General features: G+C 38.7%; 1 protein-coding gene across 4 annotated transcripts in view; it reads right to left on the bottom strand.

The window, feature by feature from the left end:
• Positions 1-18675, bottom strand: part of EML4 (EMAP like 4) — a 169848-nt gene that overhangs the window by 71735 nt on the left and 79438 nt on the right. For all 4 annotated transcript variants that reach the window (XM_050893482.1, XM_050893483.1, XM_050893484.1 and 1 more), the window contains exon 2: positions 4016-4198. In XM_050893482.1, coding sequence (XP_050749439.1) covers positions 4016-4198 — 183 coding nt within the window. The remainder of the gene's footprint in view (positions 1-4015; positions 4199-18675) is intronic.

Below are 18675 nucleotides of genomic sequence, written 5' to 3'. Positions count from 1 at the left end.
GGAAGATTTTAATAGGTTTACCAGGCACCAGCTGTGAGCCAATCTATCTTGCTGGCAGCCGCAAGTACCAGACTGCTCTATGCTTTCCTTTTTTTTGGTGTCCAGGTAGTCTTTGGTTTTGGAACTTTTTGTGAATGTTAACAGAATCAATCATGCATCAGCAGCAGAGACATGTGGCAACAAGAGCGCAGAGCTGCCAAAAGCAAAGAACTTCCCACCAAAGAAATTCTTCTTAACAAGCCATCTATTAAAAAAGAAGAAGGGGGGGGGAGAAAGGGGGAGGGGGGGGGAGAGCGAGAGCGAGCGAGCACGAGAGCGCAAAACCCACAAACACACCCACACGCTACGATCCCCCCAAACCCTGTAGCTGCTGGGGAACTGTTCCCTAATCAAGCCCTTTCACATTTCTAATCCTCAACACTGTCTTTGGACCTGGTAATTTCTCCTTTCTGTATTCTCCTTAGTTATTCTTAGCTGTGTGCAGAGATGCAGAAGTACTATCGTAGCCGCCCTATTTTGAAAAGATTTTCTCTATTTAGAATGACTTTGCATTGAGAAATACTAAAGAGGAAAACAAGCCACATGCGAACACTCACAGTCTGCTTTTCACTGTGCGATAACAGACAAGTGCTAATTCTGTTGCAATCCCTACTAGAGGTATTTCTGTCATACAGTATCTCCACTTCATGGTTTACTAGGAGGCACTAAGGCAGCTAAAAAATCTCACCCTTTAGCTTATCTCATACAGTTTGCAAATCACCTATCCCTGTATGAAGAGCAGCTTGCTTCTGAGACAGGGCTAGACAGACAAAATCATAGGTAGTAACCTCCTGACTGATAGTCTGTGGGTTAGAAATCAAAATCTACCCATGCCCACGTGAATTTTTTCACAGAAGAGTGGACTAAGTTCAAACTAAGCATGCAACAAAAATGTAGGGAAAAAAGAAAAAAAAAAAAAGACTACAAGGATAATGCAAAAAAAATTTATCTTCAGCTACGGTTGATTCAATCTGTCAATCTAAAATAAAGGGATAAGAAAGATAAGAACAGAATTTGCTCACCAGATATGCAATGCAGACAAACTAACACAAAGGATGAAGAGATCTCTTTTTGGACTAAGTTGGGCCATCAACTTCAGAATGAGAAAAATCAGTGAAAAAGTGATCAGGATTTGTCCCTTTCAGCACGATTCACCATCTTTTCACAACACTTACTTTTAGCCTATGAAAAACCTCTCTTCAAAGACACTGCTGAGGTGGCAACAAGAAAAAAAATGGGGAGGTTTTAGAAAACTCATTTCAGCAGCAAGTAGGAAAGACTCCTTCAAACTAGGTTAGATATTGTCTCTTACTCAGATTAAAACTCTTTTGTTTGATGGAAAGATTCAAGATGGCTTTTTCCGGTACTACGATTCTTGTAAGTTCAGTTTATTTTAAAAAAGTATTTATCTCACCGTGTTGCCATACTTCAAATTAAACACATCTCTCTCAATGTATTCAGAAATATATACACCTCTATTCCCTTTACTCATTATTTATGTCAGCATGTATTTAAGGGCTGCTGTAGAGACAAATACTTCTGTGAATCAAAGCCTCAGCATTTCTTTTTTAAAGAAAACCTACCTATAATATTTACCATGAAACTGCAATTGTTGTAATGCAGGAATCCAGATTCTTGACAAGATCACGAACATCAAAAAGAGTTTTGGAGGAATACAATTACCTTTGCAGCAACCATGACTTGACTAGCAAGAGCCTGTTATGTACCCGTAAAACACTTCAAAGAAAAATTAACAATGACTTCCTTGAGTATTATTTTTGTATGACAATTCAGATCTTCTGCCAATCCTACTCATTCATGAAAATAATACATTTCTCTTTGTTAAAACATTTCAAGAGTTCTTTATCTACTGAATGAACTTAAAATATAGAAATCAAAAGCAGAATCTGAGGTATTGCAAAAAGCTATGTATGAACTTCTTTTGAAATATTTATTAAAATATTGATGTTTAAATCAATATTAATCTCAAGCTCATTCTTCAAGTCTAATTTTAGACTTGTACAAAATTCCAGTGACTGTATGTGAACATTTTCTTTTGTGACGTCTTTATACCATCTATATGCAGCTGATTTCATGATAAACAGTGAAGTTAATGTGTTGCCTGGTGGTATTAGGTAACTGAACACAATGGGGACACATCCACCACAAATTAAATACAGTGCCAATTAGTCATAACTCATTTAAGTTCAATGTATTACCTCGTATGTGTACATCTCTGCCCCCATCCCCATCTCCTCCTTCACAGTTACATGCTGTTGTCATTAATTGGTAGAGATGTAATAGCACAAAGCTGAAGATACTTAGATATTAGATATTCCACCCTCCCCCAAGAAATAATTAATTTATTTTTCACTGAACAAATTCACCTGGAGAACTTGGTATGGCCCCAAGACCCCCAGAGTCCCAGTAAGGAGATGGCCCCAAGGCATTTTGCAGAACACAGCAAGTTTGGTCTGCCTGTGCATGGAATTCGCTGGGTATTAGACACCTCCAAGCCAAAGGTCTTCAGCCATGTTTGTGCATATCCCAGCTCCTCTGCATTTAAATGGGAAGAATAAGGTCCTATGCTGCACACGTTTTGCCCACAGTTTTCCATTTGGACGTTTTCTTTTTGTCATAGTGGACAGCAGACAGCAATGAGTGATTTAGTCTAAATACTTGCTCGAGCTCTATTTACACAGAGTTAGAGAAGGAAGTCTCAATCTTGATGAGACCAGAGATGCATATCGGGTAGATAAAAGCTACTTTTATAAGCAGGGATGACAACAGTCTCCCATTTAGCAAGCAAGAGAGAATGGCAGGATTCAGAGCCCAAGCCAATTAAGCATCATCACTTCCTTCCATCTGGCAGACTGTAAAAACACTTAATTAAGGAATTTGATCTCTCTGCCACATCTAAAATAATTCAAACTTACAGTATTTTCAGCTTCTGCATTTTCAGCCTGTATAATGCAGCCACCCAAACAAACATAGGCTATGATGTGTCAGTTCAGTGTTATACTGGCGTTGGTGTAATGTGTGTACTTAAGGCTGAAATATAGGAATTGAGCCCAGGGAACCCTGCGCTGCATGGTTTGATGGGGATACACGCATTTATGGTGAATTAGAACTGTCAATTATCTGAAATATGACCTAACCTTTTATTTAATCAGAGGCCTAATATATACCACAAACATACGTAGCCGTAGTTCTCTCTGAATACACAATTTTAGGTTGGAGTAAATTCAAGTAACTCCATTCAAATAGTTCTCCAGAACAGAAAAGGAAATGTCCACAGAAAAAAAAAGTACGTAAAAATTAGTGCAAACAGCATCTAGTTTCTTTACTTTTAAACAATTCTATATATTTCAAAGTTGCAATGTAAAAGTTACTAGCCACTAACCAAAGAGATATTGCTGAGTGGCTACATGGCCACTTCTTACAAGAAACCTACTGGCAGTGAGTTATCTCGGTAGATGAACAAAAATTAACTATGTTCAGAAAGCTTCCTTTGGTGGCAATGTGTTTTGAGTTTTTTTATTTTGTTTTTAATTTAGGAGCAGGGGGAAATGTAGCCTTTAATATGCCCCTTCAGTTGAATAACTTCTAGGTGAAGCCAAAGCTGAGACTCAGAACTGCCCATAAGCCCAGAACCCCCAGTGGCAAGTTAAAGACCGCAGCTGTAAAGCATTTCACCATTTAAATTAAAACAGGAAACTTTTAACAAGAAGTAAGGTAAATTTTCAGGGGTGTTAAGTACATAAAAATGTTAGCAAACAGCAAAATTAATAAGCATATTTCAGATATCCATTAGCCATATACTATAAAGCCACTCTTAAAAAACTAACCCCTCCAGCTCAAAATATACCTGCCTTTCCAAGTGAGACAAGAAAAGGGAAAAAAGAAATGATCAATGGAGAACATTCTGAATTATAACATTCTGACTCTAGAAAGAATTTACCAAATATGGGCTTACCTTTACTTGGTGCTGATTTTCTCACAGAAGCTACATGGTCTTCAGAGATAGCAAGACGCCTTAGCACATCAGCCAACGCTGCTTTTAGCACAGTGATTTCATCTTCTTGTTGCTGTACTCTCAGCTCCAGGGCTGAAAGACGGTCCTGGACATCAGATGTGCTCGCAGCTGAGATGCTGTCATCTGTACAGCGGGAAAGCAGAGTAGAAAGAGGCATTTAACTGTTTTGTTCTGAACTAAAAGCCACAGAAAGAAGCATGTACAGCACGAGTACGTCTGTCCCATCATTTTGAAATACTGAAGACGTTCAAACAAATATGTTCAGGCAAATAAGGAATGGATATTACGTTAAACGTATCAAATTAATGCTTCAAGACAGAAACGTTACTAATCATTAGCTAAGACAGAAGGCTTAAGGAGCATGGCCCTATTACAATCAGAAGAGGCAACGCGCTTTCTGTTAAAATAGTGTAGAAAGAAAAAAATGCTTACCAGTAGAAGGAAGATTGAAATTAAGCTTATTTAAATGCCAACTGAACTAACTAAAAAGGTATAAAACTGTGATAAAATTTTGCAATATATTCTTTTAGAACTGTTGAAGAATTTTAACTATGATCCTTAATATTAAAGCAAGCTGTAAAGTTAAAAAAAAAATCCACAGTTGAACATGTAAGTATTGCTAGCCATGACCTAATTGCATCAAGTGGCAATCTCAATTTAAATGGCCTAGATCAGAGTTCTTCACTTCAATTCCTTCTCTTTTACTTTTTTCACATCACCACTCTGTATGTGCCAAAAAAACATATGACATTATAACATTTGGCCTGAAGTGAACAGAAAATAAATACGCTACAAAAAGGTTCCAAAAATCTGTTTGGCCACACAGAGATAGATTAGCATTGAAAGCATAATCCAGCCAAATCTATTCTTCAGTGGTAAAAAGGAAATTACAGCTTCTGCATACTCTTTGCCTTTGACAGTTTTTTGCATTCTTTCTGCCAAGCCAAAATAACACGTAACAGATTTCTTTATTTGGCTGTTCCAATAAATCACAGGCCAACCACTAAAACAAAAAAAAAAAACCCACCATAAAAGAATACGTTGCTCAATCACAAGGTACTGAATTCCTTATCCATCCTGATTTAGGCTTACCAAAAACTCAGGAAGGAACTTCTAATACAGGTTTCCAAAATTTACCTGTTATTATACAGACAGACCGTGTAAGTCCATATTTTAGGAAATATATACAAACAGTGAATTTACATGTAAGGGTAAATAGCTGGTATTATTGCTGCAATTATATACAAGCTAAACTTTAGTTCACTAATCTTATGAAGACTTATCAAGGAAAAAAAAAAGTTAATATAAGCCACAATCCTAAAACTGTGTTTTTCACTAAAAAAAGCCTTAACACCTTTGAAATACTTGCATAAGGGCACTTCTAAAATAAATGTAAGCTAAAGAAACACTGAGTCAAACCCCTCCAATGAATTAAATATGAAAGAGATTAAGGAGTTTAATGCCAACTTCCATTCAGTTAAAACATGATACTCACTACTGAAGGACCAAGAACTGAACCAACCAAAATAAAGAATCACAATAATACTTCCACAACACTAACAAAACTCCTACAAGGAATTAGTAAAACAAACTAATACTAGTAGTGAAATGTATTCACAATTATTATTAAGCTGAAAGTAACAGTTAAGATTACATTGATAAAACAACTCCTACAAGACGACAGTTTTGCATATTGATTTAATTCACTATTTGGTTAAACCAAAAGCAGAAATGTATCACTTCATGGTTAATACTGTATGCATTCAGGCTAATAAATAAAAAGAACTGCAGGGGAATTAATAAGGCATGTAATCAGACTGAGATCCGGAGACAACAGATCAGAACAACTCTGAACAAAATGCCTTTAATATCACCAGCCATAACTGTACCTCCTATATGCAGAAAAGTTATTTTAACAACTCTAAAGCCCTGCATATCCAATGCTCTCTCAATAGTACTTTACAAATCCAGACCAGTGATAGCTACCCCAGGTTGGGAAAGACTGTGTAAGATTCTTTTATTAAAACCCCCATTTTCAAAACATAAAACCCCATCTGCTTTAAGAAGCTAGCTACTTTAAGGAGCTAGTAGAAGTTCCTACAAGCACACGTACCTATGCAGCATATAAAAAGGAACTAAGGTAAATTTACATTAATTCAGGAAGAAAAGCTTTTACTTTAGGGAAGTAAATGGACTTAGAGAAGGACCATATAATTCATACTTTTGCTATCCTTACAATATTAGCCTTTAAATATATGCAGTGGACCAGTCAAAATGAACACTGCAGAAAACAATGACAATTATTCTAAAAATATTATAATCTTTATAACTCATCTTACACTGGGTAGCAGTCCAAACAGAAGAGAGAAGTTTGACATTTCCTTAAAAAAGAAAAAAAAAAAAAAAAAAAAGGCAAGCTCAATTTTTTTCCTTTTTTGTCTGCCAAAGCCTTCAATTAATGAACTATTAAAAGGTCTTATAATGGATAAATTATGGATAAATTCCCAGGATGTATAAACATACAGCAGATCACTATAAAAAATTTGTAAAAGAAGTAGCTACATCAAATCATTACTTTAGAAGCCAGACATTACTGTGTTCCCTGTGTGGAGTCCAAATAATAGTAATTACCAAACCAGCAAAGGCTCCACTGTTGGTCGGTCTCTCTGATGAGCAGATGCAAGTGCTCTGCCTGATGTGGGCATCTTTTTTCCCACCGTCTGCTAACATTGACTAGTCTGCTTCTGCTGAACCCCAGCACCCCAAAAAAGGGACACATTAGATGGCTCCTGCAGTTCCCAAAGCCACAGTTATTACAATTACAAACTTCAAAGGAGAACAGGAGAGCAAATCTTTCTGCCCTGTAAGGGTGAGCTGCAATGCTTTGACCATCTCAACATATCCAATGAGATGGTAGAGGAGTTGGCCAATGTTCACCTCTGTCACCTATGCTATGGAGGTTTAACCCCTAGACATGGCATGGAGAGGCAAAAGGACCCTCAAACTCAACTTCATCCCAACAGCTTGTCAGAGGTCATAGCTGTATAAATGGGGTATGAGTAGGAAACCAAGAAGGTTAAGCCATTTAGCTGAATCAAAAATAGGCAAAGCAACGGGCTGTACAATGGCAGAAAAGAGGTTTCAATCAAGCAGCTGCATTGCAGAGAGGCAACACGAAGACACAGCGACTGAAAGAAGCTGGATAGTAAGATCATCACCAGGAAATCAAGAATATTTTGGTTGATCAAAGAACACAGTAGCACAACGGGAAGACATTTTACTGTTCTTTATCACTCTACAGAAGCAGCATCTGTTTCAAGCGATGACAACCATCTATTACCCTGGCAACTATTAGAGAATTAAAATGAATGATTCCCAACCCAAATACCTCACCCACGACAGCAAATATTCAACTGAACTCCAACATGCCCTTCTTAGCAGTGTCTTGAAAAGTCAGTCAACTAGGGATCAGCTTAAAAGAAGATGCCATGAAAGTAAACACAACTGCAATCCTTGAGATCATTTTGACAAATCTGCACAATGCAAAACTATACTTTTTTTTTCCATAGAATTTTTCAAAATCTCTTCTAGATTTCTTCTTCCATTAAAAATATATTCTTATAATCTAAAGAACTACTTCAAAAGGAGTTTAAACAAAAAGCTTCCTTCAAGGGCATGCCCTTCCCCTTTCAGAGGGGAAGAGCTCTTATGCAAGCACAAAGCCAGTCACTCATGAAGCAGAAGTCCATCTCCTCCCTTCCTCTTCTCACACTCCTGAACATCTGGCCTTTCCCTCGTGCTGTCTCAGACATCTATCCAGGCCTTCCATGAGCCACTCTTAATTTACTAAACCAGAGGGAGATTTATTTATTTATGTATTTAAAGAGGAAAACCAGTTAAGGGAATACAACAAGAAATTTGTAAGTGCAGTTGACTATTGATTCATTCACTTCATTCATTCATTTTAAAACATCCTTTTTAGTTATCTGGTTATTTTTATTATAACCAAATAGCATCATTTCTGATGTGTTGGTCACATTTCCCAACCTGTCCATGACCTATGCCTTCAAGAGAGCCACTGGGAACAAGATCCATTGTGAAAAAAGCACCATCTGCAGTGCTTGCTGGTAGTAGTGAGGAGACATCCACACAGATGTGGATCTAAGGTCCTTCAATCTTAAAAAGTGGTTTAAGATAAGAGTATTGGTACTCAAATGACAGCAAAAACATGCTAGGTCTAAACATACAGTACTGTAACTTTCAAAATAAGATGTCTTGTTATTGTATCACAATTTACTAGTTTGATTTTTAATTTTAGCCATTAAAACATCAGTTCGTCCCCTGCTTTTGGAGTAAGCAGGGATGTGTATGGGATGCCTGTATTCAGTACTCATGAGACATCTGGATGACCCTAAAAATTAGGGTTCTTTTTTCATAGCCAATGAACAGCATTAAACAGACACATTACGCTGCGTGGGACTCCTCACAATCACATGCATCAAACCACTCCCAGTAGATTGAACAAAGCAGCAACTTAAACCACTCCTTAGACTTCGGCCAGGAACTTTGAAAGGGTTATGCAGTAGATAGTGATGGTACTTAACAAACCTCCCGGCGCATGTATCACTCCTTTCCTCACATGTCACCAACGAGGCATGTGAGGATAACAGCATTTGAAAAGTATCACCCTTCATCACTCACTGCCTAGGAGAAATCTTGAACTGGCTGCATTTAAAAAAAAAAAAAAAAAAAAAAAAAGTATCTTACTACTGAACCATCTATTCTGGAGGCCCCTCAACAATTCCAGAGCATCCATTATCACTTCTCTGAGTCAATTCCTCCCAGCCCCAACTAAACTTAAGTAAGGGCTTCATTTTAGACATAAGCAACATTTCAGAAAAAACAAATTCTACAAACTCCAGCACATGGAAATTTAAACCACAGGGTGGAAAATCCTACATTTTATCCAATAAAGCCACACAAACCACAGATATTTTTAAACCCCTGCCTGCCAAGGCACCCACACAATTTTCTATGTTTCCCCCAGAGTGGTACAAGTCTTTTATTACAGAAATGCAATAGAAATTACTTGGACTGGTATAAAGCTCTGGCTCACCATTTCAGGAGGTAATTGGCCCAAAAGAACCCTCTCTCACTAGCACTATGATCTGTCCATGTGTACAGGAAGGTACGTATTTGCACAACTTGTAATTTTTATTCTGAAGAGCACTGAATAATTTGATTCTGGATGAGGCTTGTATTTCCAGAGAGATAACTGACAAATTTGTTTTTCCTACCATGTTAAATGAGAGAAAATTCTCTGCAGATTTCTGCAGCTCACTTGTCTTAAGACTAGCTTATAAAACATCAGGAATTCTGTTCTCTACCTCTAACACATAATTCTCTTAACAAAAAAAAAAAAGTAGAATTAGACTCTACAGTTTTGCCCACAGTATCTCCTTCACCTCCTCCAAATGCCAGCACACACACTAATTATCTCGGTTTTGTAAAGGACGTGAGTCATGGAAGGAACACGAGAACAGGAATTAAAACACACAAACATGGAAGATTAAAAAAGCTTCTCCCCCTTTCCTCCCCAAACAATACTGTACTAACTTCTGATGTGTTCCTAGAAGCTAGATCAGGTGGCATGGAAGTGGAGTGGGAAGTTGTCCCCAAGTTGTCCTTTCCTGCAAATGCAAGACTCCGGTCTTTAACACTCTGGATTACTCCACGTATTTTTTACTTCCTTTCCTACTTTTTCATTCTCTTTCCCTAATTTCCCAATTTTTCCATTCAGAATAAAAAAAAAAAAATGCACTGCTTGATCTCACATTAATTATTGGAGACAAAGGTAAAAGCTCTTTCTGTACTTTCTTGTAGAACAACAACGCAGATGCTTTGAGATGGGCACAGATAAGTCATTGACTGCAGACAGTGGTCATTGACTGCAGATAGTGGTCCCCAACTCAAATATGCGGCATGTTAGTATTTCCAACACTAGCTAAGCCTTGTATTTTTCTCTTCCACAGACATTTCTTCAGGTTTTCAGGAAGAACACATGTTGTCACACACCACTCATTTGCTCAGGGTTGATGCTGCACAAGGACCATCATGTTGAGCAAACTGTCTTCCTTGTGCAGCTCATTAGATTGTTTAATGTTTCATAGTCCAATCTTATTTTAGTCCCCTACATGCTAGTCAACAAAAAAGATGTATTACTCTCCACTAGCCTTTCACAAGCCACTTTAAACACAAGTCCACAGTAAGCAGTAAGTCTATTTGCACAGATCTTACTGTAGAATCAGACCATAAAATGAGAGTGCAATGTCTAGTGGATAGTGCTTTAAACATCAAAAGTGATCATCTCAATGGCTAATCTGCATTTTTAATCATAAACCGTGTAAAAAGATTGCTTATTATTCACTTTAAAATACAGTAGTGCAATCTACCATGTTAACTGATGGATAAAAAACTTGGCCATAAAAAAACCCCAACAAACCAACCACAAAAAAACCCAACCCTCACTCAAGTCTGAAAATCTAGACTGTGGCTAAAAACCTCAGTCAAAACCCTGAAAGGAATATAATTTATGCTGTTAAGAATTTATGCATGACTTGAATAAATGTAAATTGGCCCATCTGGAATAGATCTATACAGATCTGTATATATCTGTATAGATAATCATACACCCCAAAACTCAAAAAAAAAAAAAAAAAAAAAAAAGCCGTAAGTCATAACTTTCAATCATTAAAGCACTGCATAAAATTTTAAAAGAAGAACAAAGATATATAACTACACTGGACAAAGTTTCCTTAGGACTTTTCAATTAAGCACGACATATATACATTATACAACTGCAGTGTAGATGATCCATGAGAAGATTTTACCCTAGCACATGAATATTATGCAATGCAGTAGTCGCTACTGATCTTTGCTACTTGTGAACTGCTTCATGGTTTATTTGAAGCAGGTTCCTGCCTGTGAACCTATTACTGCACCACTACATTATAGAGAACATCACCTGTGTTTTCAGGCAATCTCATTTTAAAGGGTTGGTCTGACACGTAAGATGATCTACCACTTCATCCCTAATAATTAGTAGTTCTACTTGTGTACGCTAAACAGATTTGTGCACATAGGCTTTCAGATCTGGGGTTTTTTGCTGACATGAAAAAGCAAGGGAAGGAGAAAGATTAAAAGATGATACAAAAACATCCTGAAAAAATAACTTTGTAATAACCACAAATTACAGCTGTTATGACAAAAATATTTTTGTAATAATCCTGTGCATCTGCTGCTGTAAACACTCGTATTATTTTTAATACAGATAATCTAGAAATATATCAGCACGAGATTCACAGGGCACGACCCCACCCATGCTGTATTTGACCTACATGAGCGTTCAGCTTGCCTAAGTTTCCAGTAACTGTATTACTTATGGGGCACACAAGCTTTAAGAAGGAACAGATCAGACTTTATACTTGCCAATGCTAGTTTTGATACATAGACTGAGAAAACAAAAAAAAAGCAAACACTTAAACGCACTTCTCATATTTGACATTGGTATCCATATAATTACTTGAAGAGGCAGGTAATTACACTGGCTCTCTCATGTATTCTTCCCCGACTGCATACTTCGTATCAGCTCCACCTCCATTAAGATGAATCTCAACAGTAAGACCATTCATGGAATTTTCACCACCCATTACTTAAAAAGCCTTGTGGTTTTTAAGTATTTTTCTTCCCTGTTGGACTCTTCCAACACTTGGCCTTCAACCAGCAGGACATGCCCTTACCTTCCAAAATGGTGTTTCTGCTGAACAGATGAGCGACCTCTACACTCCGTAGACAGAATTCATGGTGGCTACAGGCACCTGCTTGGGATCATCCTTATAATTCGCTCAGCTGCAATCCTAGTCACCCCAAGCTCTTTTTAATACCTGATGCCATCCTATTTTCATGTCACAGTAAGAGAAGGAGAGGGGCAGAGAGCATCTTTTCTAACACATATGCTTGGAATTTCACATAGTAACCAGAGAGACAGCTGCAATGACTGCTCTACTGTAAGTTACACATGCATTAAAAATAACACTTTAGCACACATGTATTAGTATTCCTTTGTTGAAAATATTTCATGCTGTGCTAGAAGTGTTAGAACATTTCCATGATAAAATGCTAATTTAAAAGTTATAAATTGGTAACTTTGCCAAGCATGAAACTATGTAGGCTAAAAATTTCAGTGCCTGGAGTTCCTTTCCCCTATCCTCCCCCATGCCCAAATGGATCTAGTTAAAATTTTCTAAGAAAACAACTTTTCACATGCTGAAGAGGGATCAGATCTCTAAGGTCTTCCTCTTCACCAAGGGCTCTGCAACTGCTCACCTCCCCGCACCATGAGCGGATGGCACCCCAGCAAGCCCATGGAGAAACTCAATGGGCTCCAGCTTTGCAGGATGAAGGCAAGGCCAGACACTGCCTGGGGCTCCAGGGTGGCCAGAGCAGGACACCGAGAGCAGGAAAGCATCCCTCCCGCACTCCCAAGGCCACACGGAGGAAGAACCTGCATGTTCTGCCTAACCTGAAACACCGGACATCATCGTGGAAAAGTGCTGGGCTCTCACAGGTACCTCACACCAGCAGCAATCAGACTTTTGATGTGTACAGGGCTGTCCTACCTATGCACTTCAACAATCAAGTCTCCCAAGTTTCAAATTGGGCAATTACTTAATTAGAAAATTGGGTAATTAGCAGATGCTTCTGACCTTAATCTCTTTTTAACTTCACCTGTTAAATGTAAGCACCATCCCACACTGCATAAAGGTTAATTAACACTTGTGGGCTACTGAGACACCACCATAAGTGCTGTAGCAAAGTCAATGTTGAAATTCATGCATTTCTTTGAAAAGGAAGACTAAAGCCTTGACATAAAAATAACATATAGAGCCAAGCAGAGAAAATGAAGGCAACTCAAAACACTGAGCGATTTTAGGCAGACTCACCTTTTCCAAGTGCTGACTGACTTAGGGGAGACTATGATCAAGTAATTAAAGGCTGCATCTTAGTACCTGTATGATCCAGAAGATTAAATATAGGCTTGAAGGACTACCCCGATTCTGGCTTTTATGGTCAGTCTTTGACCTCCCACTCCTAACACTTTAACCATATTTCATTACTGCACAAATCTACAAAAGGCAGCAGCATTAGTTGTCACTGATCTGCTTAACACAATGAATGACAATAACAACCGTCTTCAGGCTCAGACAAAAGTACCACTATCCAAAACATCACGAAGTCCAGCAAACGTTGTCGAGAGTTCACCGAGAAACAAGGGATCATCTGAAATACTCCGGTTTTCCTGGAGTATTTTGCAAACCCATTTACACAGACAGGTACCCACCAGTTATTTGGCAGACAAGGAAGTTGGTGTGAAGGCTTGTAAATGGAAAGGGGAGGGGAGAAGGAAGGGAATAAATAAAAAAAAAAAAAAAAAACCAACCAAACCCCAAAGCACTCACAGTAATCCACCTTTCTCTGCACCCCTCCCCCCACCCCGGGCGCCAGTTATTTTTTAACTGCTCTTGTCAGCATGATGGTGCTAATTCCTGCTCAGAGAAGTATCTGTATGTTTAGGGTATCTTTTTTCAGAATTTAAGCCCCAATTCATACAGGTTACCTCTGGTTTTCCAAGCTGTATCTCCAAAATACATTTCCAACACATTTTTTCCAGTAACATGCAAATAAAATCCAGTTTGCAAAACATTCAATCTTTAGATTGCAACAACACAGGGGAAGTCCAACATTCCCCATCACTGCAGTGCATCTCCTCTGCTGCAAAACATCTGAATTCAGTAGTACCAACATACTTTTAATCTGAAACTTACAGAAACCTTCCAACATCTTAAATATTTATTGCTTATTCAGGCAACAAACTTATCTGAGTTTTTGTTTGTGGTGTGCTTTTAACACGTACATTTTTACCCCGGAGGAAAGCTGTTTCTACTCTTTAAGCTTGCTATATTCTCATCAATTCTAGGGTATAATTTCAGCAGCAAAACAGAAAAGCACTGAAATCATTAAGTGAGGTAACATCAGGCAAAGCAACATATCCTCCTCTTTTATGGATACAATTTATTTCGTACCATGCAATGTTTCTTTGCAAAATTTTACTCATTGCAAATCCTGAAACAAAAATGAATAATCTCCAGCTTCTGTTATCTAGCAATCAAGTTAGACATTATCTCTGTAAATAAAAGTGTTGGAACATTTCTGAAATTTGTTGTACTGGCTGCTTCATTGTGCTGCTCTTTTTTCCTTCCCCCAAGACTCATAAATAACTATCTAATTTGTAACATCAAAAATACCACTGTACAAACTAAGTTTCTTTGATCTCATTCTGTGCTATTCTAAGGCACTCTATCATAAATGCCACTATGCAAAACTCCATCAAGTCAGGAAAAAGAGAGTCCTGGCCTATTTTATTAATTTCCTTTCCCAAAGAAATATGTTTTTGTCCATACTGCCCACTTATGAATCTGGGTTGTACAGGTTGTACAGCTGTCAGCGGTTGCTTGTGTTTCACAGGCAATAGAATGTTATCTTGTAGATTTAATATTATGTTTACGCAACAAGAATAGTCTCCTATTGGAATGATGGACATGCATATAAAAATATCAGTATTAGGGTACTGCCACATTAAAGAGATTCACTTCTTGATATTGATATTAAACATGGAGCATAGCAAATACTGTTCTCACTCATCTTCATCTTCCTTCACGCTTAAGGGAAAGCTGCCCAAGCCTGTCCTTTGCAGCGTCATTTCAGGCTCAAAATTCAGCCTCAAGGTGCAGACACCCCTGTTCATCAGCACTCCCCGAAATTCACAGCGAACCTCTTGTGGGTGCCAGGAGAGCAGGGCAGGATGCCACACGCTTCCCATGGGACAGAGCCCTGCGCCCCCTCCCAGGGAGGCCGATGGCTCCCGACAGGCCACCAACCCACTGCAATTTGGTTTCGTGGTGCTGGCATCCCCCTGGGCACTCGAAGCTCCCTCTCCCAAAACACTCCTCTTCCCCCGCGGGGGAAGCCTTCCCTTTCGGCTCTGCTGGGAACAGCGGGATCTGGTAGGGTTTTGTGTTCAGCAGAAACACACTTACACCAGAGGAGGGGAGAGGGACCAGGGCTGGTGTACGCAGTGGGGTATTTGGTGGCTCTTACCTCTCCAAGTCACAGGACACAGTGATTTCAGATAAAGGTAAAGTCTGTTTGGAAAGAGACTTAGTAACTCACTGCCTTATCTTAGTTTTCTGGTATTTCAGGTATAGGAATTCCTTCCCCTTATTCTCATCCCTATGCGGCCACGGCTTTATTACCTCTCAATACAAGAGCCCCTTCAGTAAAATGCCAACTTCCTCTCTGACAAGCTAAAGTGACCTTGAAAAGTTACTGTCCTCCTTTGCATTTTCTTATCCAAAGGACGACAATACATTCCCTCCCTTGTAAAAAATAAGCTCTATTAAGAGACAAGCCTTCTGGAGGGAGTATTAATTCCAGTGTTAAGTTTTCTCCTGTGACCACCCACCACGAGTGAGGTGCTGCCGCAGCGGGGCCAGGGCAACCGGTTGTGCTTGCCTGCCCATCACGCTCTGTCCCAGTGGGCAGCATCTCCCACAGAAGGCACCCCTTATCCCAGCTCTGCGTTGAAAACGTTACACTCGTTGTTGCAGCAGGGGATACCATCTCACAGTCATTAAATCTCTCCTGTATCTTGCAGGCAAGAACAGACATAAGGTTTGCTTTTGAAATTTTTAAAAGTTCATTGTTTCTTGGGAGCGCGAGACTAAATCTCTCTAATCACAAGCTACATCCAACACAACACTTCCAACAGCAGCAGTCAGAATCCCACTTTTGTTTACCTCCACCAAGATGCTTCCCCAACTTCTGCAAATGCTTGCAGCTTTGGTGCTAGAGGAACACCTCTACAACAGCTAATGCTTACTCCAGGCGGAACCAAATCAACAGCAGTTTTGGGGGGTTTTTTTGCACTGAAAAGAACTAAAATGTCTCCGTACAGACTAGTCATAGTATAGATGCTGCTAAGCTATCTGCTTAGTTTCAAGGATAAAGCACAAGCTACATGACTCCCACACAGCCAACCTGTAAGGTGATATCTGCAACTACTCATCACACATTAGTCACAGTCTCCATTTCAGTTACTACAGAGGAGCAAGTATTGAGAAATAAAGGGAATATTTGCACATTGGGTGTCATAGAAAACATTTCAGACCAGACAGCAAGCAGAAATATCTATACTGGTGTAAGTCAACAGCCACCCTCAAAAAGGGGAACCGAGCATAAATACAATTAAAAAACTGACTAGTTCTTTAGTTAAGCTCCTTCTGTTTTTTTATGGTAGCAGTTAAACAGCCCCAGCAAAGCTTTGAAGTTAACACCTATAAACAAGGTGTGAGTGGAAAGCATTGCTCACACCTTTCCTGCCACTGTGGCTGCTGCTGCCTGACAGGAGACTCACTGCCTGGTCATTGATCCTGCCATTCTGCAACATGCTGCGTCTGAAGAGCTGTAGAAATATTTAGTATTAACGTTTATTATTTTACAAAGAAAGATACTCTTTTAAACAATTCAGACTGCAGATCTACCATCAAGTGTTGCCACATTTTCCTTAGCAAGGACACTATCAAGTTTCCACAAATGCTCTACAAACAAATGAGGTAACTGTGAAATTAAACTAATTTAATTCATGAAGAGGAAGAACTCTTGAACAGCATGACAGACTTCTATATCTGTGACTACACATATATTTTAAAAAGCTATAGTTAGGCTGCTTCCACAGAAATGAACACATAAAAATGAAGCCAGTTTCAACGATAATTTCAGTTGCTAATCCTGGCACTATTATGCCTAAAATGGAAAACTCCACTGGAAAGGGAGCAATTAGGTTTCATCTTTATTTAGGCTAAGCTACAAAGCAGGTTTCAGAATCAATTCACCTGCAAGCAAACACAAACACATGGAAACAGTGTTATGTGATGCTACAACTTCCCAGAGAAAAATCAATCACTGAACAGAACATTTTGGACAACATATGCAGGCTAAGACCTTCTACAATTTCACCTTGAACATATTTTAAGTAGAAGTCCTACACGAAACTGAAGTGTCACGATCGCTATTGATAAATCATATGAAACCATCATGAATGCATGCACGGAATTTGCCTGCATGCAAAAAACATACGCCTTTTCACAGGGATACCTTTTTCTTCCTTCTCAAAGGATCCTGTAGGAAAATGCATACATTTATGTGGAATGTTTGCCAAATTTTGTAAACTCAAAAGGGACCATATTTCTATCAAAGTTGCTTAAATACATCACGTTTGGTATCATAAACAGATTACTTATCTGTTCTTTCCATGGATGGAGCCTCTAAAGTGGAAAAAATCTTCAGGTGTCTTTTCCCACTATTTGCTACAAAGCAACAGTTTTTAGGTAAAGGAAACATCCCTACAAATAGCAAAGGAGACTGGACTGATCATGGATGTGTCTGGTATTAGAAATAAGCAAGTACTACAAATACTTGATAAGGAAACAAGAATTAAGTCTGGTTGGGACTAAGTAACAGCAGTGTCACGAACCAGGAATAAGCTACATTTTTTCCCATTTTCTTCCTTCTTCCCCAAAATCAAGGCATTAATTAATCAAGAACTGACATCAATCAAAGCCTCCTCAGAAAGAGGAATCTTTATGTGCTAAAGTACACAAGTTCAAAAAAAGCAGGAATGTTTTGCTGCAAATGTACACCAGCACCGATGCAACCAGACAGCCTCTACACTGCTACTCAACCTGCCACTGCCACATTGGCCATCGCTCCCTCGCAGACCTACCTCAAAGCTCTTCTCTTCAGTACAGTGGGTATCACTTCCAGCTTTTTATAACAGATCAAGAACAGCAATGCTAGGTAAAGCCTGCCTGCAACCCATGGAAAGAAAGTTTATAGTTTCATACTAATACACTTCAAACTAATGAAGTGAAAAATATACTGGAAAAAGCTATATATTGTAGGTCTCCAGTGTTTGCAACTCAGTTCTCTTAGCTTTTTAAAATCCTGGAGATTTCTATAACTTTTTTTGATGTCTGTGGGAGGAACAATCTAAAGCCAAAAAAATAATAAAGTTATTCTGAAAGCAGCTATCATCTTAAACCACAGAATTACCCAGTTTATTCCTTTAATGCTTATGTTTTAAGATTGATTAATTCCACATACACTTATTAAGCATTAGCTATACTAATTCAGCTATTTATACGTATAAAAGAACCATCCAGGAGCATGCTACTTCTGGATAATACTGCCAGCCAAAATAACAGGAACCTTCATGCTTGAAAAGGATCCCTCCACCACCACAACATATCAATAAGAACAAAATTGTTTTATACATTTTCAGCATCTTCTAACCTTTCTGATAATTTTATTTTACAAATTTTATTTTATTTTTAGTGTTAGCAGGAAAGAATTAAAACTGAGCTAGTATAAGCATGTTCTTTGGGCTACGACCTGGGGTACAGCCACGTAAACTACTAGGGAGT

This window comes from Gymnogyps californianus, chromosome 3 (assembly GCF_018139145.2).
Source record: "Gymnogyps californianus isolate 813 chromosome 3, ASM1813914v2, whole genome shotgun sequence".
NCBI classification, from domain to species: Eukaryota; Metazoa; Chordata; class Aves; order Accipitriformes; family Cathartidae; genus Gymnogyps; species Gymnogyps californianus.
The sequence above is the reverse complement of the archived record's forward strand: the minus strand, read 5'-3'. Positions and strand labels throughout refer to the sequence as shown.